General features: G+C 38.7%; 2 protein-coding genes across 6 annotated transcripts in view; one reads left to right on the top strand and one right to left on the bottom strand.

Annotated features, from left to right (window-relative positions):
* Positions 1 to 959, bottom strand: part of CRYZ (crystallin zeta) — a 36,505-nt gene extending 35,546 nt beyond the window's left edge. For both annotated transcript variants that reach the window (XM_043575290.1, XM_043575291.1), the window contains exon 1: positions 849 to 959. The gene's annotated coding sequence lies outside the window, so the exon portion shown is untranslated. The remainder of the gene's footprint in view (positions 1 to 848) is intronic.
* Positions 960 to 987: 28 nt separating this feature from the next.
* Positions 988 to 18,081, top strand: TYW3 (tRNA-yW synthesizing protein 3 homolog). 4 transcript variants are annotated; one of them, XM_043575295.1, is made up of 7 exons: positions 988 to 1,285; positions 3,806 to 3,886; positions 5,979 to 6,077; positions 6,306 to 6,377; positions 8,594 to 8,727; positions 14,469 to 14,559; positions 17,519 to 17,593. In XM_043575295.1, exons 1-6 carry the CDS (start codon positions 1,112 to 1,114, stop codon positions 14,545 to 14,547), a joined length of 639 nt encoding a protein of 212 aa, XP_043431230.1. In that variant the 5' UTR covers positions 988 to 1,111; the 3' UTR covers positions 14,548 to 14,559; positions 17,519 to 17,593. The 4 variants fall into 4 exon arrangements, with proteins under 4 accessions (XP_043431230.1, XP_043431227.1, XP_043431228.1 ...); XM_043575292.1 differs by lacking the exon at positions 14,469 to 14,559 and having other exon boundaries at positions 17,519 to 18,081; XM_043575293.1 differs by lacking the exons at positions 6,306 to 6,377; positions 14,469 to 14,559 and having other exon boundaries at positions 17,519 to 18,081.
* The last annotated feature ends 8,291 nt before the right edge of the window (positions 18,082 to 26,372 follow it).

Genomic DNA, 26,372 nt, shown 5'->3' on the forward strand with positions numbered 1-26,372 from the left:
GATAAGAGGGGGACGGTAGGGTGTGGAGAAGGAGTTGAATGGATAATTCCAAACCCCTCCACGTTCTGGGAAGAAAAGATTGGATGGAACTGGGCAGGCAGCTCTCTGGGTTCAGGAAGAGTTCAGTGGGATTTGTTGCTGCTGACCAGACACGGTGCGTGCGGCTGGCTTCAGTGAGAATTGCACAACCTTTCCCGCTGGCAGTCCAAACTTTAGCCTTTCAACAGTTCAAATATTAACACATTCCCTGGTCACTGAGGTTAAGTCTCGTCTCGGAACTAAGTGAACATCAAACGATGTGTTTACGCAGTGTTCTTTAAGTTTTTTGCCTTTGAAAATGATTTCAGGTGGGGGCCACGGGGCACGGGAGGCCACAACACTACGCATTTCTCTCCAACAGTAAGACAGCAGCTCTGATGGCAGAGCCGACATAGGGCCGGGCTGGAGCTCCGCAGACGCAGGCACCACGAAGGACAAGCCGTTGCCCGCCGGGCTGAGCACAGGGGCCACGCAGCCAACGCGCGCGGCCGCGGGAATGCCCACGTCCAGGCCCGGCGGCGGGGGCAGAGCCAAAGGCGCCCTGCTGGGTGCAGCGCAAACGCGGATCTCACTGGAGACCAGGGCCGGGAGGTCGCGGCCATCAAGTTAAAGTACCCAAGCGATTTACGCCTGAGGAACAAGCAGCCCGTAGAGGAAAACGTCCTCGGCCACGAGCTCCTTTTGCAAATTCTTCAGGAGGACAGAACGCGGGGTAGGAGCGCCACCTCAATCAACTCGGCCCCTTTTTGGACAAGCGGCGGGGAGATCCGCTGCCTGGACAACTAACGGGACTTTTTAAAACCACTTACCCGGTTCTAGAGAGGGGAAGCAAATTCTGCGAGGGCTCACTCAGATTCCACAAAAAAGGGGACGGACCTGGGCGTCTTCTACATTTGCTGGCTCCTCCTGGTCCGTCCGCCTCTCCCCGCCCCCAGACGGGGGCGCAACCAGCTCCCGAGCTCGGAACGAAGAGGAAGTTTGGGCCTTTCCGGCCACCACCCGCTACAATATGGCTTCCCCCAGGGAAAGGCGAGACCTAACGTCAAAGTATAGACTCTAAATCCTTCCTCACATGGATCGTAACGCAGAGTTCAAGAGATGGAAGGCACAGGGTCTGAGCAAAGCAGACCTCAGCCGAAAGGGCAGTGTGGATGAGGATGTGGTAGAACTTGTGCAGCTCCTGAATGAGCGAGAACAGTACTTCACCACGAGTTCCTGCGCTGGGCGCATCATCCTCCTAGATGGGGTGAGGCCGTTTTTTGTCCTTTCAGTGCCCACTCTGTGGTGTGCAACACCAGAGTCCTGTGCCCACCTGAACAACACCCCAGTCCGAACACCCCAGTCCAGCCTGTGTTTGTCCTTCTGATGGGTAGTCTCGGCTTCTTTATGAAACTTACAGGTTGAATTAAACCAGTGCTTCTAACACGTTAATGTGTCTATTAATCATTGGGAGCTTTTTTAGAATACAGATTCTGATTCAGTAATTCTTGGGTTGGGCTGATATTATGTATTTCTAACAAGGCCCCAAGGGATGAGGAAACTGGTGGCCTGGGAATGATCTTGAGTTGCAAAGGTTAGAGAATTTGATTCTGAATATTAGGGGGAATTTAAAGACTTTTCCAGCTGGTCGAGGCTCCTTTTCTCTTCAATCGCCCTATCAAATCATTGTTAACTACTTTATAGAACGTCTCCAGGGTTAAGGAGTTTACTGCCTCCTGGTGGCCAAATCCCTTATTACAGCTCTGGGAATTTTTACGTAAGGCCGAGTACAATAGAATATTTGGTATGGTGTAGTCTGAGATAGTGGTCAAGCCCACAGGCTTTGGAGTGATAACTGCTTAGATTTTAAACCATTCATGGGACTTATTGGCTATGTGACTTTAGAAGATTACCTAAACTCAGCCCCTCCCTGTTCCATGAACTGAGAATAATAGAGTATTTGCTTCATAGGGATTCTGTGTAAAAGAAATAGGATAATTTGAAATGTTTAGTTAGCATCATGTCTGTCCCATGTTAAGTGCACCGTAAAAGTTAGTTCCATGTTAATTTTAGCGTTAGGACTAAATTCAGAGCACGAAAGACAGCACATTCATAAGCTCATTCTTTAGATCCCTCATTCACTGATAATTTGCTGATCTCCCAGGTTAGGAGGGCCTGTATATTTTTATATCGCCTCCATTGCCTCCTGAACAGTGGCACTCCAGCTGGGCTTACTCTCTTCCACCATTTCTACTACACTGTTTTACCTAAATTTCTGCAGTGTTTTTCTAACAGGTCACTGATACTACCTTAGACCCCAAACTACGTTACGTACTGTTAACAGATTTACTTTCCTAAAGACAACTCTGTGTATGTCACTCATCTATGCTAAAATCTTTTATTACACATTTTTCACCATCAGAAAATCCGAACCCCTACCCTAGTATACCTTTCAACCCTTCTGCTGCTCCCTTATTTTCTGCTACTTCTCTTCATGTTTATCTGTTTACTAAAACTGAACTGTCCTTTCTCAGATTTACCAGCCTTTGCCTTTTTCATGTTTGTTTTTCCTGAAATGTTTTCCCCCATCTCTGTGTGTTTGAGATGTGACTCCAAAAACTCCCCTCTCCCATCTGAACACAAGCATACACACCCACTTGTAAGTAATGACTGCTTCTCCTGAACTGCCTTAGGACTTTTTCAGAACCTCTTTTCATTCTATGTAGATTATTTATTTTCACTTAGCCTTATTTCAGGAAGGAATTGCATTGAATTACAGAAAAGCAGTAGAGGAAGAAAAATAAAAAGTGGGGAAATGGAGGCGAAGGGAGTATAGATAAGATGAAGCTAGAAATGGCATTAGTTACCAAACATGCCCCCATATTCTATAAATTTTCTAGAGGTGGGCCACACATTTGACTCTTAAGATTTACAGCAGCCAGCGTAAGATCAGATACATGTCACTCAATGAAAGCAAACCAGTTATTCAGGACAAGCAGAGCTTTTCCGCTTTTCAAAGCCAGATAGCCAAGTCTCCTGTGTACCCATTGTAAAAATAGTTACTTTGTAGAAGTATAGTGATTTACAAGTACTTGTGGTTTACTGCATTCTCTTTCCAAGAGGGTAGGATCTGTTTATACCCAAAGAATCTAATGAACTTTAAAAACAAACATTCCCCAGTTAATAAACAAACAAACAAAAAACTCTGATGTTTAGGTATTTGCCTTCTTTAAACTTTGACCTTGCAGTCCTAGCTCTGCCCTTTGGGACTACATATAAAGTCTAATCCACATGTTACAAATATATGCCTCTAGAGGCTAGAGACATAAGGGTATGAACAGCTGAGGTGTCAGTAAAAAGTAGTAAGCCCTGTGTGGGATTGGTACAGTGCTTTCTTAACAAAAGGAGTTCAAGTTGTTTTTTTGTTATTTGTTTTTTTAATATTGTACAAGTCAAATAAAACAGCTAGACTAGAGTACAACTCAGGGCTGCTAGTGTACAACCTCTTAGAATAATCCCTTTTCTCCTGACAAAATCATGACCATATTTCATAAAATATTAAGTTTTTATGATAAACAATTTATTTTCTTTCTATCTCAGCTAATTTGGTTTCATTTTTTGTTTTGGGTTAACTTTACCCAAAGCCTATTGAATTGTTCTCAGTAATACTTAAAATTACCACTTGGGATTATTCACCTAAGAAAGCTTGGAATTATGCTATGCATTGTATTTGTTATTTTTATAAATATGATAGAATTAAATTATGTTTATTATTTTTTTATTTTAGAATATAAATGGTTTTGAGGTTCAAAAGCAAAACTGTTGCTGGCTACTGGTCACACACAAACCTTGTGTAAAAGATGATGTGGTAAGTTTTTATATATAAATTTATATATAAACTTTTAAAATGTATTTATTTATTTACAGAGAGAACACACAAGCAGGGGAGATGGGCAGAGGGAGAGAGAGAGAATCGCAGGCAGGCTCCACACTTAGCGTTGAGTCTGACCTGGGGCTTGAGCCCACGGCCCTGGGATCATGACCTGAGCCGAAATCAAGGGTCTGATGCTCAACCAACCGAGCTATCCAGGCACCCCTAGAAATAAACTTTTAATTCACAGTCACATCAAATAAAGAACATAGAACACTAGAGGTAGATTTATGTACACAGTCATAATGACTGAAGATGAGAGAGCACGAAGAGAATTCATTACAGTGGCTTTTTGATTTGTAGAGATAAAAGTATGTATGTATGTGTGTGTGTGTGTGTATATATATATGTATATACACATATATGTATATATATACACATATACATACATATGCATTACTTGTATATACATATATATACATATACATATATGTATCCATTACTCATATACATGTATATAATTATGTATGCATTCCTCTTGGACATAGAGAGTTTATGGATATTGGACACATAGATCAAAAATACAGGAATATCACTTCTACCATTTGATGACTTTGTAACATGGAACAAATTATAGGAGAAAAGAGCTGAGTGAAAGGGATTAACACTATCTGTATATTACCAGCATACTGATATAAATAAATTATACATTACTGGAGTGCCTGGATGGCTCTGTTGATTGAGCATCTGACTTCAGCTCAGGTCATGATCGCACAGTTCATGCATTTGAGCCCCATGTCATGCTCTGTGCTGACAGCTCAGAGCCTAGAACCTGCTTCAGATTCTGTGTCTCCCTCTCTATCTATGCTCTCCTGCTCACGTTCTGTCTCTGTCTCAACAATAAACAGACATTAAAAAAAATAAATTATACATTACTTATCTGGATTGCTTCTGGAAAATCTTCCCATCTGTGCTGAGTTATTTAGTTTCCTAAATTAAAATGTTTAGATGAAGTTCATATAAGTTTCTATTAGGTACTTTACCTTATGTGTTTATATTCTCACATGTTGTCTTCAGGGTGCTCACTCAGTCTCCATCTCCTTCTTTGGGTCCTGGTTCTTTCTGCATATCTACCCTTATTCTTTTCTGCTGCAGATAAGCTTTTGCGGGAAAGTTAGCTGCCGGCACGCCGTGCAGAAAAAGATTCTTGCTAATATCCAGGTGTCATTCCCAGAGGAGTCTGACTCCCCTTGCTTGGGCATGTTCACCCCTTAGATCAGTTATTTTTGCCAGTAGAATGAAATGCTATCCTTGATCAGTCCTGGGCACTCGGCATCTCTGATATTACGATAGCAGCAGTCATAGTGTTAGGATCATGATTGACAGTCCCACTGGAATCAAATGGGATGAAGAAGAGAGGATACTGCCCAGGGATACTGGATGGACAGAAATAACAACTGCCTTGTGTAAATTCTAGTTCAGACATACATGTGTCTCAAATCTCAGTCTCACAACAAAGCATTTAAAGAGCACATTCATAACTTATTCCTTAATGAAAATCTGTTATGGAATTAAATAGAATAGTAGTTTACAGTCCAAGTAATGGTTGGAAAGAATGACACAAAATGTTTATGGGAGAATTAGAAATCAGGTCTTTTATTTTTTATTAAAAAAATTTTTTTTAATGTTTATTTGTTTAGAGAGAGACAGAATACAAGTTGGGGAGGGGCAGAGAGAGAGGGAGAAATACAGAATCCAAAGCAGTCTCTGGGCTCTGAGCTGTCAGTACAGAGCCCAACACAGGGCTCGAACCCACAAACTGCAAGATCATGACCTGAGCCAAAGTTGGATGCTTAACCAACTGACCCACCCAAGTGCCCCAGAAATCAGGTCTTTTAAAATAATAAGCAGATTAATCAGTTTTTGGAGATGGGGGACCAAAAAAGCAGAGTAAAAAGTTATTGCAGAAAAAGGTTGCTGGATGAGTCTGAATGTTTCTGGGAAAAACTGAAGTTGCATATGATAAAGGGTCACCAAAGAACAGAATCATATTTTTGTGTCCTATTGCTAACATTTTTCATTTATTTAGATTGTAGCTCTGAAGAAAGCAAATGGTGATGCCATTTTGAAATTTGAACCACTTATTCTTCATGTGCAGTGTCGACAGTTACAGGATGCACAGATTCTGGTAAATTTTTATGATTATACTTGAATTAATAGGTATGTGGGTAGATTTAATTTTAAAATTTAAATCTACCCAAAAAACCACAATGCAATGTTAGTTTAATTAACTAGTTTTTAAATTTAATTATAGATTTGGGGTTATATATGTTTCTTCAGTTTATGTAGAGCTAAACAATCAGAGTTTATCTGATTAGCCAGATTATCGGAATTTAAACAATTTCTTTTCTTACAGCATTCAGTGGCAATAGATTCTGGTTTCAGGAACTCTGGCATAACTGTGGGAAAGAGAGGAAAGACTATGTTGGTAAGATAACTTTTGGCAAAAAGCAATTCTTTGGGCACAAAGTGACTCAGAATATAGAATAACCTCATTAGATTCTAGCCTTTAGTCTCTCCTTACTCAAATCTTCTTGCCATGCCCTTGCCCAGAAAGCTTCAGTACCTTACTCTTTGCTACAGAGCAGAGTCCAGAGTTCTTAGATTTGCATCTGAGATCCTATACTATCTTCCTCTATTTATTTTCAACCAGATTCTCTGTGCCCTCCTCACCATAGTCAAGGCTCAATTTAATAAGTACTATAATATAGTGGAAAGACTCATAGGCAGAGGGTCTATAAAGAGGGTCTACATGGGTATTGGTGGCACCACAGCTGTTCTGTATTAGCTTAGGCAAGCTCCTTAATCCCTTAGGATCTGAATTTTCTTAGCCATATTATGGGTCCAGCAAACTACTGCCCTGGGACCAAGTCCAGTCCACAGGAGGTCAGATCCCACTACTCCCACTTGATAAGTTTTTGTCTAAAGTTGCTTTTGTGTTACAGTGGTAAAACTGAGTAGTAATGACAGATATTTTATGGCCACAAGGTCAGAAATATATACTATCTATCCTTTTATAGAAAAAGTTTACCAACCCCGGACTAGATGATCTTTAAAGACCTTTCTACGCCCCCAGCCTCTCTGAGTCCTTTTCCTGGCCAAGCCAACTCCTAGCGATTTTGCCCGGTTTCCTGTAGCATTTACTATTTGTAATGGCATGCATTCTTTGCTTTTGAACTATTTCAGGTTTTCCTCCATTCTAGCTCCCTAGACTTTCCTATTTTTCTATTTTAACACATTGCCCATTCTCCAAATAGAGATGGCGTACAAAAGAAGACATCTATAAAAAAAAGCATGACTAAATAGAAAGTCAGAGTCCACAGTACTGGTTTGTGTCCCACCCTGTCTCCTTCCCCTACACTGCATCTGGTAGCCCAAGCAAGAACAGAGTTGTTCTTTCACTTTCCTTTCCTTTGTCTTCCATATTCAATTAATTACAAGTCCTATCACATCCACGTCTAATTTCTTACACCCGACCCCACCTGTTCAAGCCCCTTGTTACTGCCCCTACATAAGTCCTCATGGTCCCACACCTCAGTCTCCTGACTGGTCTTCCTGCTATCCATCTTCTCCGTCAGTCACCCTGAGCCATTACTATCAGAATCCCCCTTTTTAAAAAGTCAGGGTCTCCATATATTTCCCCTGGTATTCAAGGCTTTACCCAAACTGTTTTCCATCGATCTTCTTTATGCTCATCTTCTGCTAGCATACTTCTGTTCCAGCCAGATAGAAAACTATCTGTTGTTTCCCAAATGTATCATGCTCTTTCATGTCTCCATGACTATAGATAAGTCGTTCTCTTGCTGGAACACCCCTTGCCTCCATTTTTATGTGTGGTGAAATTGCATTTATCCTTCAAAATCCCAACTCAAATGCTACCTTTCCCATGCAGCTGAGGCCTCAGACTCAATTAGTTGCTCCTCTTCTATATTTCCTTAGCATCGTGTGTATGGGTATATGTACACGCATGGGCATATTGCACACATACGTGCATGTGTCTCTCCTGTCATAGCACATGAAACATCGTAGATGCTCTTTTGTAAAAGTCTATTGAGAGAATTTTTATTTCTCATAATAGTTTTTGCTGCTGTTCTTAACCTATTTCCATTGTTTGGATTTACTTGGCACATGCTGACTATTTCATCAACAGGTTTGCTAAGATTGGCAACCCTCAAGCCTGGAAAAAGCAGCCACTTTGTGAGATAGGACAGGCTTGTTTTTTTCTTATAACCACACTCTGCTCAAGCAGCACTAAGAGGCTCTTCCGCATCCAGTCCATTTTGATTTTCCCTTGAAGCTGCTGTTGAGATTTCATTAATTTCTTTTCTTTAAATAGGGCATTAAGTCTTACTAAGCTTTAGTGAGACTGAAACTGTTAAAGTGATTGGATTCTTGGATATTATCTGCTTTTCTGAAAAACAATGTGTAGAATGACTTTCTTCAGAAATAACTTTATGTGTTGGGAAAATCTATTTAATCTCCTTTCATTCAATTGTGTTTAGCTAAAGTATATTAAAGCATAAACTTAAATCCTGTAATGGAACCCAACTATCTTTAAACACTGCCCTGACTGGGACTTTTCTTTAGTTATCTTCAGTGTCTCGAGTACATAAATCATTGTATCTAAATTGTTTGTCCTTGTAGGCTATCCGGAGCACACATGGCTTAGAAGTTCCATTAAGCCATAAAGGAAAACTGATGGTGACTGAGGAATATATCGACTTCCTGTTAAAGATAGCAAATCAAAAAATGGAGGAAAACAAGAAGAGAATTGAAAGGTATATTAATTGGATAGTTCCATGTTACTCTTATATATCTAGGTCATCTTTGAAAATATTGATACATACCATCTTCAGTTTATACTCCCAACTACTTTTCTATTTGTAGCCTTATCACAGATAATAAAAAAAATGATCAAAGTAATAGATGAGAGTAGCCCAGACTGTAATGGATACTAAATAGAGCATAAAGGGGAGGCTCCATGGAGGGCAGTAGGACATGACTGCCAGCAACATGCATAAAGGTGAGAAGCATAATCACTCAGGTAAGAGAGCCCAACAGCGACAGGGACCATAACTGATCAACTTGAAGGCAGCCAGGGAAGAGGTACATACTGCCCCCTGGACGTGTTCTACTGGAGTTTACCTACAATCTCCTTTTGAGGAAAGCAATCTGGTTAATTTTAGTCTGATAAATATTTTACATATTTGGCTGGTTTTTAGGGATTAAATCTAGAATTGCCATAATTGTTCCAGTGGGAAGGATTATGGCTATCAATTCACATCGTTATACTTTTCTTCTTCTTAAACTTTACCTCCTGGTAAGTAAAACTCTTACGTTACTTTCTTCTCAACTTTTTCCTAAAAACCGAGTTTTTGACATAAAGCAGTGACTATGATGCTGCTTTTCTTATATGAAGGTAATGCCACTGAACTACCATCAGCAAGATGTATACTTCTGAGTTATTCAAGGAGTGATGGTCAACTTCTTGTCGTTTGGAATTTCCTTTTTCTCTTCCCTTGGTTACTTCACAACCGGTCAATCCTTGCCCAAGTAATTCTTAAGTCATTCTTCTCTCCCCATCTGTACTGTCACTTTCCTTATTCAGACCATTGCAATATAGCCTTGTTAGCTGGTCTCATAGTAGCATGCTTCTAATGTGTCTCTCTGCTAAGCCATTCTCTGTTATCCACCCTCAGAATCCTGACTGCAGGGGCACTTGTGTGGCTTAGTCAGTTAAGTGTCTGACTTCTGCTCAAGTCATGATGTCATGGTTCGTGCGTTACAACCCCACATCAGTCTCTGCACTGACACCTCAGGGCCTGCTTGGGATTCTCTCTCTTCCCCTCTCCCCTTATTCTCTCTCTCTCTCTCTCTCTCTCTCTCTCTCTCTCTCTTTCTCTCTCTCAAAATAAATAAATTTTTTAAAAAGTTAAAAGAATCCTGACTAAAATGCAAAGGAATCTTATTGTTCAACTTGCCTGCGTAACATTCTTTAATACCTACAGTTTCCTTCTCACCCCCTTTGGAGAAGCTAAGGCTACAGGTGCCAATGGTAGCAGTGTAGGATGGTGGAAAGAGAGAGAATTTGGACCCAGAGGCAGAGCTGAGTTTGATTCCAGGTTCTACCACAATTTACTCAACTCGCTTGGCTTAATTTTTCTTGTGTCTAACTTGGGAGAAATACTTGTCTTAAAAAACAGTTTTAGTATACATTAAATAGCATATGTAAAATGACCAGCCCTATCCATGTCATGTCATGGATTCTCAGGATAGAGTAGTGCTTTTCTTTCTTCATGGACACATATAGAAAATAAACCTACAATCACATCACTACCACCATCCAGACTTTCTCAACCAGAGCTCCTCATTTGAACCATAGAATTCACAAAATTATTCAAGTGACTGTTTCTCATTTCTCTCAACAATGGTATACATCTTCCATCCTAGATACGTTGGAGAGAACTTAAGTCATTATGTACAGTGGATGTCTTAGGGCATTAGAGCTTAATTTTCTGGTGTAACCCTGGTTGAAAAAAGCAGAGGGGTTACCTGGCTTTGAGCAAACATTCTAAATGAAGTGATAATTTCAAGTAAGTACTGAAGAGCACCCAGCCACTTGAGCAGACTACAGAGATTGAACCACATGCAGGTACTTACTGGTACCATTCCAAAAGTTTACTACTTTTCTTAGATCGTATTCCAGTGAGACTCTTTGCTAAAACATAGGAAGTAACAAATCAGTTTCTCTGTTTCCTTACTTGAATTTCAACAAGATTATAAATATAGCCCAAGAGCAACTAACTATACACCTGGTGAAGTTAATTGAGCCACGTTCACCAACTATAAAATCAAATTATACTTTAAATCCATTGACTCGGAAATATGTTTTGAGATTATAGTGTGCATGCTGCTATCAAGAGAGCCATGCTCATCATATGAAATCAGTGAAAAATTACAGAAGGGTAAAAAGTGTCTCAAGATACTGATTAGAAGATTACATGTGAATTCAGAAAGGGGGAACAAATTAGAGAGTTCCTGTGGGAACAGCTGTACATCCAACCAAAGGCAGAGAAAAGTCACCCTTCTGATGTTGAAAAGTGAAAAAATAATAAACACTGGAGGTGATAAGTCATGCAATCAGATAGAGTACTAAAATTGGTTTGTCGTAGGACCAAAGTTTCACAATTCAAATGACTATAGTAGAATTTTTATAAGTCAAATCCTAATGAGTAACATTTCAGCAATAAGAAATGATCTAGAAATGCGAAAATTAAAGTTAACAGGTAAAATGTTCTTAATATAAAAAAGGTCTTGTTTGTGTAAAACAGTTCCCCAGCCCACTTCTTAGTGGAAAGAGTAAGATACATTCATACATAATGGTTTCTAGGCAAAAAATACCAAGTTTGGAGATCTATTTACTACTAATTACAAGAGGAAGGCTATCTTTAGATCTATTAATAAGAGATCAAGACTGACTTGGGTCAGATGAAACCACATTTGGCTATGAGTACAATGAAGTTAGTCGTGTTCTTCTCTTCACCAACTGTGTAGTAAGAAAATGCTAAATATAGAGTAAAAGGGCTGAGTACATCGGCATATAATACTGTTGATAAAGCAAATTGGAGAGAAAAAGTAAATGAATCTATATCCGATGGTTTTTTTTTTAACTTTTCTTTTTTATGGTAAAATATATGTACATAAAATTGACCATTTAAACTGTACATTTCAATGGCATTAAGTACATTCACGTTGTTACTCAGCCACTACCATCAACACTATCCATCTTCAGAACCTTTTCATCATCCTAAACGGAAACTCTGTACCCATTAAACAATAAATCCCCATTCCCTAGAATCCCAGCCCCTAGTAACCACTATTCTATTTTCTATTACTATGAATTTGACTCTTCTAGGTACGTCACATAAGTGGAATCATACAATATCTGTCTTTTTATGTCTGGCTTATTTCACTTAGTATACTGTCTTCAGAGTGTATCCATGTTGTAGCAGGTATCATAATTTCATTTCTTTTTAAGGCTAAGTAATATTCCAATATATTTATATACCACATTTTATATATCCATTCATTCATCAGTGGATGTTTGGGATTTTTCTGCCTTTAAGCTATTGCGAATAATGCTGCTATCAACATATTTGTACAAATATCCAAGTCCCGACTTTCAGTTCTTTTGGGTATAGACCCAGAAGTAGAATTGTGGGATCATATGGTAGTTCCAGGTTTAATTTTTTGAAGAATTGCTATGCCGTTTTCCACCGGAGCTGCACTGTCTTATATTCCCACCAGCAATGCACAAGGGTTCCTTTCCTTGCCAACACTTGTTGTGTGTGTGTGTGTGTGTGTGTGTGTGTGTGTGTGTGTGTGTTTAATAATGTCCATCCTGATAGGTGTGAGGTGATGTCTGTGTGGTTTTGATTTGCATTACCCTGATGTTAGTGACATTGAGCATGTCTTCATATACCTATTGGCAAGAAATTCTCTTATATCACTTTGCTCCTTTCCTTCCTGTTTGTGCTGCTCCTTCTCAGCTTCCTTCTGGATTTCCCTTATTAATCTACCTGGTGGTTAAGTATTACTATTCTCTAACACACTGCCCTTGGCCCATTGCTTCAGCTACTTCCCCATATAAATGGTAGGTCTTCCAAATTTCTCCCAAGTCCCGAGCCTATATATACAATAAGCTTTTGAACACATCTAACTAGAATACTCACTCTATCAGCCTTTCTTTATTATCTTTCTTATCCTAGTCTCAACCCCATAGCCATTGCCTTCGTTCACATTCATTTACCAGCATTATTTACCATTTACCAGTTATTATTTACCAATATTATTTACCAGTATTTATTTACTATCATTTATCAGTATTATTACCACTCAGGGCAAAACAGAAATGTGAACTGTGTTGAATTACAATTATTTACTTGTACGTATGTCCTTTTTTTCCACTACAATGTGGTCACATTGGAAATAGGACTGACTTCTCCCTGTCACCAACCACCCCCCCCACGCACACACACGCGTGCGCACTTTAAATACTCTTATCCTAAAACCTTACATAGTGTCCAGCTCATAGTGGAAAATCATACATGTGTATTGAATTAATAACAGACAATAAAAGAACTTAAAAGTTAACACATTAAGTGTTCCCCAAAGGCAAAGACCATTTCTTATTTTCTGAATATCTGGCATGAGAATAGTGGTTAATAAATATTTGCTAAATTCATTAACTGACTTTTTCCATCAACAGTGCTACTTACAAGGCTTCAGAGCCTTAGATGATTATTCTGGAAGATGTGTAGGATGGCTTACAGATAGGGCGAGCAGGTGTAGGCTCTTGCTACAGAGTCCTGGTGAGAAGTTAATAGGACCCTAAATAGCAAGATGAATGGGAGCGATAGTGCAGAGTGTAAACTGAACATGGAGACAGACTAGAAATGGGGGTAGAGAGAAGGAAGAGGCAAGGATAACAGAGGTCTTAGACTCCCTACTGTTCCTAGTCTTATTTTTAAAATGGAATTAAAGCAAGTAAATAACTTGCACGTTTCCCTAGGTACTTCAGTCAAAAGAAGTAAATAATATAAAGTGAACACACACACTTTATTTTTGCATAGTTCCCCCTGGATATTCCCTCCCCTCCTTTTTTTCCTTTCCCATACCTAGTCCACTTCTGTCCATTCTTACTATTCAGCCCTGGCATTGGGTTTTTTTTCCAAGGAGCGTTCCATGATCTCACTCAAAGCAGAGTACTGCCAGTGTGCCCCAACTTTGTCCTGTCTTTTTTCATGGCATGCTGAATGTGTCTTACCAGTTCTGCAGTCCCTTAAACCTTGAGCTCCCTGAGGGCACAACTGGGTCTCTTACTTCTCTTCCCAGCACCTGGCACAGGCAATGTTCACATGCCTGTTTTTTAAATAAAAATGCGTGAGTTTAATCCAGTTAAAATCTAAATACATTTTTATGAAAATAGCCACCTTTGTTATTTGTGAATAATGGAAGCCTAAAAGGTATGAAATTGTGTCCAGCTTTCATTAATTTTATGTTCCTATTTAAGAAATCAGAGAAATATCAGCTCTTTATTGCAAGTGGTCCTCTAACTGACCTGAAAAACAAGAATTCATTTTCCCAGGGCTGGTCTGAAAAATTCTGTCATGAAGAGAGCTAAGTACAAGTTGCCCTGTGGCATGACAATCTTGACTGCAGAAGTAGAGAAACTGAAGACAATTTGATTTTCTTAAGGGGTAGGGAAGACTGTTGCCTGTGCATACATTTCCTTTTATATCCTGAGCTCTTTTTGTTGCCTGTGAGAGCTGAGAAAATTGCACTTTGAGAATTGGGCTGTAGAAGGCTGTGTAAAGGGGCATCATACGAGGGCAGAGCATGTAATTGCAAAACAAATTTCCGACTTATCGAGAGAGATAGTTTCCCAAAGAACTTTTTAAAAATTGTCTTAAAAAAGGAAAAGGAAAAAGTATTTGAAATATTTATTCTTGGCTTTCAGCACAAAGGGCCTTTGTTCCATTTCACCAGTTGTTTTTTGGTACCCCATGGATGTGGCTTTGAATTCTGAGGTTCTTTAATGGAAGATTAAAGTAAGGCACCTGTTCCTCTTTAATTACTTTTTTTTTATGTAATTGACAAGATATTTTACACAAGCTGTTAATTCTCTGTGATCATAAAAGAGCAATTTAATCTTACCTTTAATTTTCTAGGAATGAAGTATAATCCACAGAAAAAAAAAAACACTTGGTTACCTGAGTCTAAAGTTCAGAGTTGGGTGGGAAATGGTAGAAAATGAACTTGCACATCATGGATAGCCTCTTATGATCAAATAAGGGTGATTCACACCATTTTGTGTTATGAATTTTTGGATTTATGTTTTATATAAAATGAATCATTCTACAGGGTCATTTTATTAAGCTATTCTAAATAGACAGTGTGGAAGATGAGAAGAAAACAAGTCATTGAAGTCACCCAAGATGATGGTAAGACCTGGAGAGAAAGATCATGCCAAGTATAGAAGTTTTCATGAATGTAAGGGACTGGACAAAATACCGGTAGATTGGCGTGAGGGGCAGATGAAGGAGTTTCGTCTGGTGAAGTGTTGGTGAGCCAGCTGAATTCTGACCTCACCTCAACTCTGTGTTAGGTAGGATATGGAAAGAATAAGCATCTCCACTTGAGAGGAATGCAGAGCAGATGGTGTCTTTGTGGGGGGACCAGATTTCAGTTAAGTAAGGATATAAGGGGTACATTAAATTAAAAGACTGTTACCATGGAACAGGACAGGGTCTAAAAAATTATACATCAGTTACTATTATTCAAAGCCTTTTGCTGTATCTCTTACTATACTGTTTTTCCTTGTACTATACCTCTGTCTTTGAGATTGATTTATTAATTGAAGAAATATCTATTGAGTACCTATTACTTGCCAATCATGGTATTGGGTATCAAGGTATACAGTGGTAAGTACATATAACTTGAAATATGGACAGGATATGTAGCATTCATGTTAGGTATGTATTAAAATTATGTGGAATGTTTGGAAACAGGTGAATACATCTTGGGTTTTTTAGGGCAGTTTAGAGCCTTTGCAAGTAGAACTTAACCTGTTCGTTGAATTTAAGATAGAAGAAAATTGGTCCAAATAGCCATCTATCGTATAGGTCTCAAAATTCCCTGTCACAGTTTGCCGTTATAATAGAATGTAAAGCGTGATGAGATCCCCACAATGGCAAGGGAATTCTGAGCTTCCAGATTACTCTAATTTGGCACCTACTATAACACATCCATATTCACCTTTTTGTTCAGCATTTATTATTTGTTCACTTATTTGGCATATTTTTCCCAAGTGTGTCAGCATCGCACTACATTTTAAGAATATTAACAGAAAACAAGATAGATGGGGTCGTTGGTCTCATAGAGTTTATATTCTGTAAAAATAATCATATTGAGAATTTACTTTGTGCCAGGCACTGTGCTAGGTACTTACATATATAACCTGTAACCTCCTGACAACTTAGCTTGGTACGAGATAATACCCACTTTTATAAATGAGGAAATCGAAACTCAGTAAAGTTGGAATTAGCCTGGCTTAGCTTTCCCAGTGGAACACATCTGAAGCACATGCAACACACCATGCCACCTCTCTGCCTTTCCACATATGCGGAAGGCTACTGTGTGAGGCAGAGCATTGTATTAGGTGCTAACACGGAAGAAGAAAAGACATGAAGAAAAATTTTCAGGGAGCTAACAGTTTGTTGTACCACAAAATTAACACTAGCATGGAAGTAGGAAAATGAGGAAAGTTAAAGAATAATTTATATTTAAAAAATTAAGATAGCTAATAAGCAGATGAAAAACAATTTCACTTGCAAACAAACAAAAAATAATGGGACATTGTTGTCACCTATCAAAGTAAAGTATGTTTTTTGATGGTAATATTCAATATTTGAGTGAAGTGGTCTGTCAAGTATTGCTATTAGAAGCATATTTTTTTTGGGGGGGTGCCTGGTGGCTCAGTTGGTTAAGTGTCCAATGTCAGCTCAGGTCATAATCTTGCAGTCCTGTGAGTTCAAGCCTCGTGTCGGGCTCTGTGCTGGCAGCTTGGAGCCTGGAGCCTGCTTCAGATTCTGTGTCTCCCTCTCTCTCTCTGCCCCTCCCCAGCTCGCACTCTGTCTCTCTCTCTCAAAAATAAACATTAGAAAACATTTAAAAAGAAAAAAGAAGCATATTTTTTTGAACACCCATTCTGGAAAACAAGTAGTATTTATCAAGAGCTTTACCATGTTTATACCCTTTAACCAGGTAATTACATTTCTAGGGGTCTGCCTTAAATAAACAGCTAGAAACTCAGGTCACGTTATTTTTGAAAATGTTTGTCACACTGTTGTTTGTATTAGGGAAAGTTTGAAAATTAATTAAGGCCAATCTAGATGACATAATGTTATACTATCATTAAAAAGTGTTATTCTGTAGTTTATTTGATGATATAGAAAAATTTTTCAATAAATATATAACAGAAAATGTAAAATTTTATATATAAAAATTCTGTAAAATACAGTAGATATATGGGTGCATGCATAAATACATTAATTCAGAACATATTAATAAACTGGAAAGAATTAAAATATTGACAAGTTATTTCTAGGTAGTTATATAGAAGTAATCCGTATTTGTAACCTCATATATTTGCCAAATTTTCGAAAATGAGATTTTATTAGATTTGTGATTTTTTATAAAGGAAAATAGTATCTGTTCTGTTTTTACCTTCTTTGTTTGACTCCTACACGTGGAATAGAATTTGAGGTAGAATACCAGTTGTCAAGAGGTGATTCCAACCAATTTTTAGGAGTGTTCTTAAAAAACTGAAAACACATTTCCTAATTAAATGATCATACCAAAAAGCAAGAAGCATATTATTTCCCTAACTCATTTTATATTTTAAGGTTAATGCAAAACATAAAATTTATATAACTTATAAGTTCTAGATGTATTTCATTCATGCTATTTCAGAACATAGATATAACAATAGTATTTATTTTTTTATAGGTTTTACAACTGCCTACAACATGCTTTGGAAAAAGAAACTATTACTAACTCACATCCCAAAGAGAAAATCAAAGACAAAAATAATTCATCATATACTCATAAGAAAAAAAGAAACCCAGAAGCATGTGGCAAATGTATTGAAGAAAATGATAAAGCACTTGAAAATGATGATGATCCAGGAATCAGTGTTACTATCTTCCCTGAAGATTACTAAGATTGGGTCTTGGTAGTGTAATGTTTCTAATAGATATTCCAAAGCTGTTCTTTATAAGAGTATTTTAGTTTCTTGAGCATATGAGCCACTCAGAAAAGCAAGATTTATTCTTTCTCTGTGTTTTAGAGAAATCCCTAACTTTTAAAAATAGCTGTGTATAATATTTGCTTATTAAATACCATCTGTTTTAGTCACATAGAGATTTCCTTGCAAAAATAAAATTGACTGGGGCACCTGGTTGGCTCAAGCAGAGGAGCATAGGATTCTCCATTGTGGGGTCATGGGTCTGAGCCCCACGTTGGGCATAGAGATTACTTAAAAATAAAATCTTTTAAAAAACAAAGCAAAATTGACTTTTTAAATGACTTTTTTTTTTTAAGTTTCAATTTCTACTTCTTAAAAACACAACTATATACTCTTTCAGTTGAAGAACCTTAACATTAGGAATACTTGAGTAAAAGTCATCTCCACATTTTACTTCTTTTTAACTTTGAAATCTCCAGCTTTTAAAGGGGGATAAGTCTGCTTCTTGTTGCCATGGAGTCCAGTAACAAGTTCTTCCCTTTCTTTTGACCTTGTGGAGAAAAGAACTGATAGGCTTTTTGTTCAGGACAAAATACCTGAACCCTGTTTCTCATTATTTCTCACAACCCAGAGCTTGCCACTGACACACGGTCTCTGTGACACAGGTGGGACCTAGTTTTCCACTAAACCTGGTCAGAAATGATAACTTAAGACATAGGAATCTTTGTAGAATCTTTATATACTATTTTGGAGAATTTCAAGGAATCGGAAACCTTGGGTTTGAGTTTTGACTGCTGCAAGGAGGTCCTTGAGCAAATCACTGAATTCCCAAGGCTTTCTCTTTCCTCTTCTGCATAATAGCAGTTCTGACACCTGCTGTATTTACACCACAGGAGTGCTGACAGCATCATGTTAAATAAAAATGAGAAAGTTATTAATAGACTTCTGCATATATGTTACCATTTACTTTCCATTTATTTTCATTATAAAATGAAGATCCTTCATACCATATTTTCAGAAAGTATCAAATTGTAAATTTTATATTTAAAGAGAAATTACTAGTTAGTCATAGGACTAAGGATAAAATTAACCAGAATATCAAGAAAAAAATTATACAACATAGTAAACATTGTGATTTTTCCATTTCTTAGTATTTTTATAATTTAAGTTTTCATGTAAATATGTTTAGATTTGCATCTCAGATGCTTACCTTCTGAGATCTGATTTTGTACTTGTATTTTTAAAATAGGTAGACTTCATAAACATCTATTATCCTCTAAGTAAATGCATCATGGATAATGGCCAAGGAGCTTTAAAGTTATTGAGAGATATTTTCTTTGACCTTCATAATAAGATACCAATATTTACTCTTCCTAATTTCTTTCAGCATCCCTACAACATTTAGGAAGTCTTCCAACACAATCTTCTCTTTCATTGTTCCAGAAAGAAGCTCCTTGGAGTCCTCAATCTCCTTGCCATCCTGCAGCATTTGGTGCTGTTAATTATTCTTTAAAAAAATTTTTTTTCTACATTTATTTATTTTTGAGGGAATGAGACAAAGCACTAGCAGGGGAGGTGCAGAGAGATGAAAGCGACAAAGAATCTGAAACAGGCTCCAGGCTCTGAGCAAGAGTTCAGCACAGAGCCCGATGCGGGGCTCAAACCCATGAGCCATGAGATCATCACCTGAGCCAAAGCTGGACACTCAACCGACCGAGCCACCCAGGTGCCCCAATGCTGCTGTTAATCATTCTTGCATCCATGGGCATCCTGAACACTTTCTTCTCAATCATTTTCCTGATTAGGGTGAATCCTTCTCAGTTCTTTTCTTCTAAAACACTTCAACAGTTTTCAATATTCACTGCACCTTAGAATCATCTTCAGAACTTTGGAAAACTACAGAAAGGATCTGAGACTCTCCAGGGAGGGACAGTAAGCATGTGTACTTTTTTTTAAGCTACCAAATTGTTCTCTAATTGTAAACCAAAGGGCAATAATGTGTAGGCATTCCTTATTTCTGCCTTTGCCTTTCTTGCATTTCTCTCTTCACCCCAGCCATCTCATACATTCCAGCAGCTCTGACCTCAGACAATGACTCCTAACTCCTGCCCTGATCTGTCTGCTAAGCCCCAGCTAACTGCTGGGCTTCTCCCGTATAGCTGTTACTTTCTAAGTTTTCTCTCCTTACAAGGTTTCCTGGTTCTTTGGCTAGAGAGAGCAGGCTTTTACTGGGATTTTATTTATTTATTTTTTTCTGAGCCCATTGGCATTTCTGGGCTCTGGCTTTTACAGTTCCCAGTCTGGGATATGTGGGGTAAGAAGAAAACCCAGAGCACTTACCACTGTGTTGTTCTTTAGGTCCCGAGATCCCTAGCTGGTCCACCTTCCCCTCTTCACCTTTCAGTCTTCTTATGTTTGTTTTCTACACATGTCCAGAGTTTTTAGTTGCACTTAGCAGGAAGAAAATATATCTACTCCATCTTCCAGAATCAAAGTCTAATATATATTTTTTTAATTATTGGTAATGTCACATTGTTGGGGGATTGTTGACACCTTTGGAATCTAATAGCCACAGTTCCCTTTATTTAGTGTTGTGCCCCATCTCCCAGCTTGTATGCTTTGCTGCTCTTGCTTTAGGCTTCTGGAGCCTATCCACTCTAAAATAAAGAAAAAGGCTGGAGTCTGTTTCCAATCCACCTCCCACCCTGCTGCCACATATACACCCACTGTCTCATAGCCAATAATGACAAGTGCAGAGCTTCCAATGGTAACTCTGTTGCCCAGAAATGGGATAAACTTGGACATGCATAAGCTCCCAGCAGCATCGGGCTGAGGCTGGGACTTCACCTGAATCCTATCATGTTTTTTCCATTTCCTTACCCGTTTCTCCTGGGAGAGCCTGCTTAATAAATCACTTGCACTAGCATGGTGTCTTCTGCAAGAACCTAACCTAAAACAGGTACTGTGATTACTTTGGATCTATTTTTTAAAGGGATAGCATACATTTATTATAAAGAGTTGATGTTTTACTATGTTAGAAATTATATCATTGGTAGTGATTAAAATTTACCACGTAAACATAATGCAAATAAACTTATGATGTTAAGTGTGTAATTTTATTTTTTTTAAAAAATGTTTATTTATTTTTGACACAGAGAGAGAGACAGAGCATGAGTGGGGGAGAGGCAGAGAGAGAGGGAGACACAGAATCCGAAGCAGGTTCCAGGCTCCATGCTGCCAGCACAGAGCCCGACGCGGGGCTCGAACTCACAGACCGTGAGATCATGACCTGAGCCGAAGTCGGACACTCAACCTACTCAGTCACCCAGGCGCCCTAAGTGTGTAATTTTAAACATATTTTGGGGAAGTATCTGACCAACAGTTTTTGAGAATCACTTTTTTTTTTTTTTAAAGTAGGCTTCATACCAGCACAGAGACCAATGCGAGGCTTGAACTCACGACCCTGAGATCAAGACCTGGATGCCTAACCAACTGAGCCACCCAGGTACTCAGTGTAATACATACTATTGTAAGAATTTAGAGGCAGGAATAATTGATTCTACATGTGGGAGTACTAGAAATACAATTCAAGAGGGTATCATTTCATTTATGTCTTAGAGGTCAAGAAACAAGTTCACTTAACTGAAAAAAAGTCCAAGAAAAACTCTTGCCAGACAGAAAGAATGCGTAATGTAATTAAGGCACTGAAGAGCATGATATATTCAGTGATGGTGAATATTCCGGAAAAGCTGAAATGCAATATACGGTATGAAGTCAAGTTGGTTAAAGCCCAGTTGCGAAGGGCTTTACAATCCACCAGGGACACAGACCAGTGTTGCCTAAACATAACTATGCATCAGAAACTCCCAGGCTAGCAGTGTCTGGGGGAGTGCTTTTCAGAACACGGACTCCCAGACTTCACTTGTCTTTCAAGCCAGAATCATCAGTCTGGAGTCTAAGAATCCATTTTTTATAGAGATTTTGTTTTTATGTTTATTTATTTACTTTTGAGAGAGACAGTGTGAGTGGGAGAGGGGCAAAGAGAGAGGGAGAGACACAGAACTCAAAGCAGGCTCAAGGCTCCGAGCTGTCAGCACAAAGTCCAATGCAGGGCTCAAGCTCACAAACTGTGAGATCATGACCTGAGCCGAAATCAGACGCTTAACTGATTGAGCCACCCAGGTGCCCCTAGGAATCCATTTTTTAAACTCATGCAAGGGATCATGATAAAATCAGCCCACCACTTTTAGAATTCACTGATAACAGACTTTATCCTGAAGGCACTGGAGAGAAATTAAAGACTTTTTAACGAAAGAAAGTAGCATGATCAGATGTTGCCATGTACCTATGCCACAGATTTTGTGTATACACATTATAGGAAGGTAAGCAGAGGTTCTGATAGATTAATTAATGAAGTCACTGTCCTTATCCTTGTGTCTAAAGCAGCTGCTAGGAGGAATGACAATATGTATAGCTGTGTCATTTGAACTCTGTTCAACTCCAGGCACTCCTTAAAGGTATACAGAGCACATTCTTCCATACTAACATATACAGCAGTCTTGCCAAAAAGAAATTGGGGCAGGAAAGAAATCTTATAGTCTCAGAATGTCTGCAACATTTCTTCTAATTTAATGAATAAAATGTGGAAATGCCTGGCAGCAGGTGGATGAAAAGAGAAGAGAAACAATTTAAAAATAAGCCCTAAATACATATAGAAGTGGGGGGGAGGGGGGAGGAACCGGAGGGAGGGGTGTCCTGTGATGGAATAACTATGAGTTCTGTTGTGTAAAAATATCTCTAAAGATCTCATAATCCATTGGCTTTCATAATCCCTCAACACATTTAAACTGAGCCCATAGGGATTTATGGATCCAAAAATTTTATAAAGTGAGTATATGCATAAGAATCAGGAAGAGAGGGGCTGCCTCCTAATCCTTTTATCTAAGGTAACAGAATTATCCTGTTCCTCTTAGATTAGCAGAGAAGAGAATACAGATGCTGGCCATAAGCCCAAAAAGACATTGAACCCCACTTGCTTCTCAGCATAGTACATTATTTTATATTCAATTCACATGCCTGATCAAGAATATTAATAACTATAGCAAGGCAATTAGTAATAATTTAATATGCAAGATAACCTACTGAGAATTACCTTGTGGTTTCTTTTCATTGTTGTTCCAACTAAAATGAAGGGGATCTTTTCCCTTCCCCCAGGATGGAGGCAGTCATTTATTCCTAAAGCCTGGATTCCTCATTTCTCCACATCATCTACAAACTAAATGCTTTTTTGCTCTAACACAGAAAAAAAAATCTGTTAGCTTTACTGAGAAATAGGAAAGAAAATTTAAAAACGTGCTTTTGTTTTTGAAATTCTAGGGCAGAGGTCATAAACTAGTGGTGGAGGTATATACAAACACCCGTTTTGGCCTACACAGATTATTTTTTTCCTAATTGAGCCTATATTTTAAAATATGATGAACTGTTTTTTTTTTAATACATCTCTAGTTTTTCTTTAAAAATTGGAAGATCTGACTAAACTGGGCCAGAGACAACACTTAGTCAAATACTGGTATCCACAAGGCTTTTCCACTTACCACAGCTGCAGCGCCTCCTGCAGGCTCTCTGACTCACCGGCTGCAATCTTTCCCACTTCAGGGCTTGTCCGGGGGCATCAGCATTGGCAACTCCTGGTTAGAACTTCAGGGAGAATTAAACTATATAATGATGTTAGTTATGACATTACACAATAAGTAAAAGCTCAGAGTAGGACTGGGTACATAATTTGCAGAGGACAGTGCAAAACGAAATGCCACAGGGGCGCTCCTGTTGAAAAATGTTCAAGAATTACAAGATGGCAACAACGCGATTCTTGTAAGTATGGGGTCCTGTGCAGCTGCACAGGTTATACACCCATGAAGCTGGCCCTGGATTGGAGGCGTGGTGTTTCTAGAGTTGAAGAGCGTAATGTGTGTCAGGATGTTTGGCCCTCCTCCCCCCTTTCGGAACGGGGCAGAGTGCTACTGACTCTGCGATGTTCCTGGTCAATGTGCCTGCTTTCACATAACACCCCTGAGGGGGCAGCACCATGGGCAGCTGCTTAGGAGCGTACAGGGACTGAATACTCATCACTGACGTTTTGAAAGGTAAGGCCAAGGTCTCGTGGCTAAACTTAGACCAAGTAAAATGAAACCGTTTTGAGCCACCTGATTGCAAAGGCAAAGGCGGTGATGAGCACCTTGTTTTGAAAACAAAGGTCTTCCCCATTTTGACAGGAGTTGTCGAAGCTCATGGGTGAAGTGTTAAAGAACCTTGAAAAATGTATGCCTTCCTCCTTCGGTGGGTTGACCTTGAACTGCTTTAATTTTGTTGGGGGAGGGGAGTAAAACTTAACTGCCATATGAAGTGTATAATAAGGAATATCTTTTGGTTAGAATTTTTGGTCTTTAAAAATGGGATTTGACCTTCATTCAAAGTGGGCTTTGACGCTCAAGCCTCTCTTTTCCCTACTTTACTATGCTGCTCTCAACATGCAGATGTCTCTTAATGCAAAAGAATTGTAATACCCATAAATGCTTATGTTCTTAAACTCAACAGTTTAATGTACTGGATTTTTATGCATTCAGTTCTTGCTAAGAATTTCTCAGCCCTTTTTCTTTCTGTCTTTAAAATGGTTCTGTTTAAACTCTAATTTTAACTCACGGCACATGTATTTATTTAAATTATTATTTTTAATGAGTTTAATAAATTCTATTTCTTTGGAGAAGTTTTAGGTTTACAGAAAAATCAAGAAGAAAGTACAGAGAGTTCTTATACACTTCCCTCATCCTATGCCCCCCCCCCGCCCCAACCACTTCAGTTTCCCATTTTTAACCTCTTACATTAGTGTTGTGCTTTTGTCATAACTGATGTGCCAATATCAATGCAGTAATATTAACTAAGTCCATAGTTTACTCCTCTTCTCATCTCTATTCTCTTTTGAAACTATTAGCCATCTACTGGGCCTAATTTATCTATCTATTCTCCTTATCTTTCATCCCCCCTTCCCCTCCATCTCTTTATCTTTATGCAGTTTATTCTTTCTCATGTACTCAGGTTATCTTTCAGCAAACTCATTCTTGTTTCTACTGTGTCTAATCTGTCTAGGTGGCCTACTGAGTTTTATTTATTTATTTTTTTAAATTTTTTTTTCAATGTTTATTTATTTTTGGGACAGAGAGAGACAGAGCATGAACGGGGGAGGGGCAGAGAGAGAGGGAGACACAGAATCGGAAACAGGCTCCAGGCTATGAGCCATCAGCCCTGAGCGTGACGCGGGGCTCGAACTCACGGACCGCGAGATCGTGACCTGGCTGAAGTCGGACGCTTAACCGACTGCGCCACCCAGGCGCCCCTGGCCTACTGAGTTTTAAATTTCAAAGACTATATTTTATTTCTAGAAGTTCTGTCTGGTTCATTTTTTTTTCTCTAAATATAATTTTTGTCAAGTTGGCTAAGATACAGTGTATACAGTGTGCTCTTGGCTTCAGGAGTTGATTCCTATGATTCATCGCATACATACAATACCCAGTGCTCATCCCAACAAGTGCCCTCCTCAATGTCCATCACCCATTTTACCCTCCCCCACCCCTCCCATCAACCCCCAATTTGTTTTCTGTATTTAAGAGTCTCTTATGGTTTGCCTCCCTCTCTGGTTGAAACTATGTTTTCCCCCATCCCTCCCTCCATGGTCTTCTGTTAAGTTTCTCAAATTCCACATATGAGTGAAAACATATGATACCTGTCTTTCTCTGACTGACTTATTTCATTTAGCATAATACCCATGTTGTTGCAAATGGCAAGATTTCATTCCTTCTCATTGCCAAGTAGTATTCCATTGTGTATATCAACCACATCTTCTTTATCCATTCATCAGTCAGTGGACATTTGGGCTCTTTCCATAATTTGGCTTTTGTGGATAGTGCTGCTATAAACATTGGGGTACATGTGCCCCTATGAATCAGCACTCCTGTATCCTTTGGATAAATTCCTACTGGTGCTATTGCTGGGTTGTAGGGTAATTATATTTTTAATTTTTTTCAGGAACCTCTACACTGTCTTCCAGAAAGCTGTACCAGTTTGCATTGCCACCAACAGTGCAAGAGGGTTCCCATTTCTCGCCAACATCTGTTGTTTCCTAAACTGTTAATTTTAGCCACTCTGACCAGTGTGAGATGGTATCTGAATGTGGTTTTGATTTGCATTTCCCTGATGATGAGCAATGTTGAACATCTTTTCATGTGTCTGTTGGCCATCTGGATGTCTTCTTTGGAAAAATGTCTATCATGTCTTCTGCCATTTCTTCACTGGATTATTTGTTTTTTAGGTGTTTAGTTTGGTAAGCTCTTTATAGACTTTGGATACTAACCCTTTATGGTTTGGTTCATTTTCAAGTCAGTGACAGGTTATATATAGAAAGTTTCCAGAAATTTATTTCCCTTTCCATATACCCTTTTCCAGATATTTCTGTCAAATTTACTAACACAAACTTTTCACATGACTATATATCATAGAAGTGACCTACTTTCTTTAGCTATACCAATAATAATTTAAAAACTCCTTCTTCGAAATATAAATCTT

This window comes from Prionailurus bengalensis, chromosome C1, assembly GCF_016509475.1.
Source record: "Prionailurus bengalensis isolate Pbe53 chromosome C1, Fcat_Pben_1.1_paternal_pri, whole genome shotgun sequence".
Lineage (NCBI taxonomy): Eukaryota > Metazoa > Chordata > Mammalia > Carnivora > Felidae > Prionailurus > Prionailurus bengalensis.